Source organism: Trachurus trachurus, assembly GCF_905171665.1.
Source record: "Trachurus trachurus genome assembly, chromosome: 14".
Lineage (NCBI taxonomy): Eukaryota > Metazoa > Chordata > Actinopteri > Carangiformes > Carangidae > Trachurus > Trachurus trachurus.
Window position 1 is genome coordinate 30,149,309 of NC_139903.1, and position 3,994 is coordinate 30,153,302.

Consider the following 3,994-nt stretch of genomic DNA (forward strand, 5'->3'; position numbering starts at 1 on the left):
TCCTCCTCCTTAATAACGCTGAGAGGACAGCTGAAGAAAGACACAGGGACGTGGAGACAAAGTGTTCTACCAGCGATTCAGTGACTGTGAGCACCCTAACACTGCTACATTACTTACTGTTGCATATTTGTCCGGTTCGGAGGTCGGATTTGTGAGTTCCGAGTGCATTTTAACGCAGCAAGCGCCGGGCCGGCTTGGATCATAACAAAGACAAATGCTGCATTTGCCCCACGGACACTATACTGTTTGCGATTTTTTTTGTAAATTTACTTATGGCTCCCCCCGACCCATCTTTTGCATATGTCAGCTTATTTTATGCTATTACTGCTGTATTTGCGATAATGCTCCTTTAAAATAATGTTTCCAGACTCATTGCAATGGTAGAAAAATGGTTAATAGGATGAATGGTGCTGCCGCTGCAGCCTGAGCCGGGTCGCGTCGGCTGAAACTGCACTATGGAACTTCCCTGCACCAACATTCTATTGGTGGTGGTGATGGGGGTTCCGATGAACAAGAAAAGTGGGTGTGGCTGTTTTTTTCTCCACCAAGGAGTGTTTTGGGTGTAAAACTAATGTTTGCAATCAACTCAGAATCATGAAAAACCCCTAGTTTGACCCCTCACAAGTTACTTAAGGCCAAATTTAACATTTCGGAATGTTCAAAAATCCAGTTACCGGGTACCCCAACTTTGAGTCGTTTTTTAGGGGGTTTCCCACGGGAGTTGAATTTCAACATTTTAAGACGTCATACTACGCATGTTCCTAAAGACAACTGTGAAGAAATTTCTTGGTAAGGATTTAGTTCCCAGATTTTCATATGTTGCCCTTACTATTTAAGTTCAGTCTTAAAACCTTCCCTTATGACAGAGCACCATCTCTCTGCACCACCCGCCACCTGCATTGCCCTCACCCCGAGGTTTCTCCAATTTTTCCCTTTTAAAAAGGTCTTCCCTGAAGTTTTTCTTCAGTCGATATGAGGGTCTAAGGGCAGAGGATGTTGTTATGATGGATTATATTGTGTATTGTTGTTTTTGCTGCTGGCTGCAACGCAAATTGCCCTCTGGGGACAATAAAGATATCTTGAACTTGAACTTGAAGAATGTAAAGCCCTTTGAGACAAACTGTTTGTAAAAATGGGCTATAGAAATAAAATTTCCTTGCCTTGCCTTGTAAACACGAAACGTATGAGCTGAGAAACGAAACGTGTTATTTTTGTACTAGTGAAAACAGCCTGATAGTGAATGAATGAGAACAACAGTTCTCTTGTTGAACTACTTAAGGGATAAAAGTAATGACTACATTACTTTCTGTTTGTGTTGAGCCATATTTACCATTTTAACTCTATTCTTAATTCTTACTTTATGTGTCTGCCAGAGGAGTTGTTGAAGCACAGTGGACCTTAAATACCAGAAAGTTTGATGTGAAACAGTTTTTATTTTTTAAATAATAAAGTAGGCTATATGAATTTAGGAGCACATGGCTTCTGTTTTTTTTTTTTTTTTTTTTTTTATCATGGTATCGAATAAGTATCAATAATTGTGGCAATGGTATCGACTACTGAAATTCTGTTATCGTGACAACCTGTAACGTTAGCCGACATGGTGACAATAGCAATTCTGTGTGTGTGTGTGTGTGTGTGTGTGTGTGTGTGTGTGTGTGTGTGTGTGTGTGTGTGTGTGTGTGTGTGTGTCCAAGCGTGCGTGTGCTTGTGTTTAGGGCAGGGGCCTATCACCATGATGTTACGCCTCTGCAATTATCACACTGATTCATTCATGTTGCATCACACTTGAAGTAATGAGTGATTCCCTAGATGTAAAATGCATCTATAAAAAAGATCCTCATTGCTGTTGATGATAACCATCGGCTTGGAGTGACAACTTAATACTGATGAACCTATGCCTCAGATCAGGTATTACTCTATTACAAGTATGACTTTGGGATATTGGAATCTAGAATTTGCACATTTTCTTAAAGTCATATATGTTAAGATTCTTTGCAATTTCTCAGATAGTAGTTTGTGATTTTTTAGATGCCTAGCGTACTCATTTTATATCAAGATTGCTGAGTCACCCAGTATCCTGACTAGCATATCCTAACAGAATACTGTCTCTCTATTGTCTCAGGTTGATGGAAAACTACACCTACAATAGTTTCACACTCCAGATGGAGGGATTGAAAGTCTCAAAGACTTCAATGTATCCTGTCTTTTTCATGTTCTTAATTTCCTACATTCTCATAATGGTTATGAATATTGGCATTACAGTTTTAATATTTATTGACAAGAACCTTCACCAGCCCATGTATCTGCTTTTTTGTAATCTATCTCTCAGTGACATCATTGGAAGCACTAATATTCTGCCCCGGTTGTTGTCGGATATCTTACATCCTCCTTCTGAACGATTCATCAGTTACTATGAGTGTGTGGTCCAGGCTTTCACAACACAATTTTTTGCCACTACCTCTCATACATTGCTCATGGTTATGGCCTTTGACAGATATGTAGCCATCTGTAATCCCCTGCGTTATGCCTCCATAATGACCAGGAAGATGCTGATCAAGCTGTTGGTTTCTGCCTGGGGAGTGGCCTTTGTTCTGGTTGGGATTCTGCTGGGTCTGACCGTAAGACTGAACCGATGCAGGACTCTGATCAAAAATCCCTTCTGTGACAATCCCTCTCTGTTCAAACTGTCCTGTGAGAGTGTGTTGATCAATAACATCTATGGCCTCACTTTCACTGTGGTCTTAATAACCTCCTCTATAGGCAGCATGGTCCTTACTTACACTAAGATCACTATGGTCTGTCTGACCAGTAAGAACAAGTCTCTGAACAGTAAAGCCTTAAAGACCTGTAGTACCCATCTGGTTATTTATCTGATCATGTTGTTTAGTGGATGTATTACCATAGCTTTACATCGTTTTCCCCAGTACTCAGACTACAGAAAACTTTCTTCCATCCTGTTTGTTATTGTGCCCGGAAGCCTTAACACCATTATTTATGGCATTCAGTCCAAAGAGATACGGAAATTCCTATCTGAAATGTTTAAGTCTAAAAAGAACAATTTGCCACCAAGTAAATGATAAATGTTTGTTTTTTGGCAAATGATTTGAATAAATCACCAGAAATCATGAACTGTGAATGCTTAATGAACACTCCTTTGCAGACAAACATTGTTTTTGTGTAAATGTTATATGATTTGTAAATAAATAAATATATACAGCAAATGGTATGGCTCCAAAAGATTTCTTTTAATATGTAGCGATGAAGTTTGGCTCTTTATTTCTAAAATTAATTTGTAATTTATTCATTTGTATTGCAGTAAAAACTTCAATGTTTGCACTACTAAAAAGTACTACAGATAGCCCAACATATACTATGCACACTACTTGAGTAAATGTCCTTTGTTTACTGTCCTCCCCTGTAACCAGTGCAAATGTTAACACAGCATTTGTTAACAACAGCTCATGCAAACATTATGCAGAAGCAGGGAACAGACATGTGTGTAAACAGGCCTAGAAGCAAGCCAGTCTACGTGTGTTAACTTTTGAAAAGACTTAAGACTTTGTAACCTCCAGAGAAACACCATAGCGCAGGGGAAAACAGTGATGTGAAGAAACTGGCATGTCAACAGAGCAGTGTGTGTATGGGTCTTCTGTGGACAAGCCAAACTGCAGATGGTTGTCTTAGTTGTAAAATCGAAAATTGGCCAAAAGGGGACATTCATGTTGAACTATAAATATATAAAATATATTTCTTTAGCTTGTTTTTTTGTGAACAGTGAACATGCATTGATGGCTTACATTGATGTGTACATAAAATGTGAAATAAGGTGTGTGTGTGGTGTGGTGTGTGTGTGTGTGCGTGCGTGCGTGCGTGCGTGTGTGTGCGTGCATGTGTAGGTCAGTTATATTATATAAATGGTGATCATAATAATGATGAAAAGGAAAATTGGTCACAAAAGCCATAAGTAATAATAACAGTATTGGAAAAAAATTAT

General features: G+C 38.9%; 1 protein-coding gene across 1 annotated transcript; it reads left to right on the plus strand.

The window, feature by feature from the left end:
* Positions 1-2,126: 2,126 nt before the first annotated feature.
* On the plus strand, positions 2,127-3,077 carry LOC310997238 (olfactory receptor 8G17-like; the record flags this gene model as incomplete). Its single annotated transcript, XM_083986914.1, has 1 exon — positions 2,127-3,077. The coding sequence occupies one exon, from the start codon at positions 2,127-2,129 to the stop codon at positions 3,075-3,077; it is 951 nt and encodes a 316-aa protein (XP_083843040.1).
* Between the last annotated feature and the right edge of the window lie 917 nt (positions 3,078-3,994).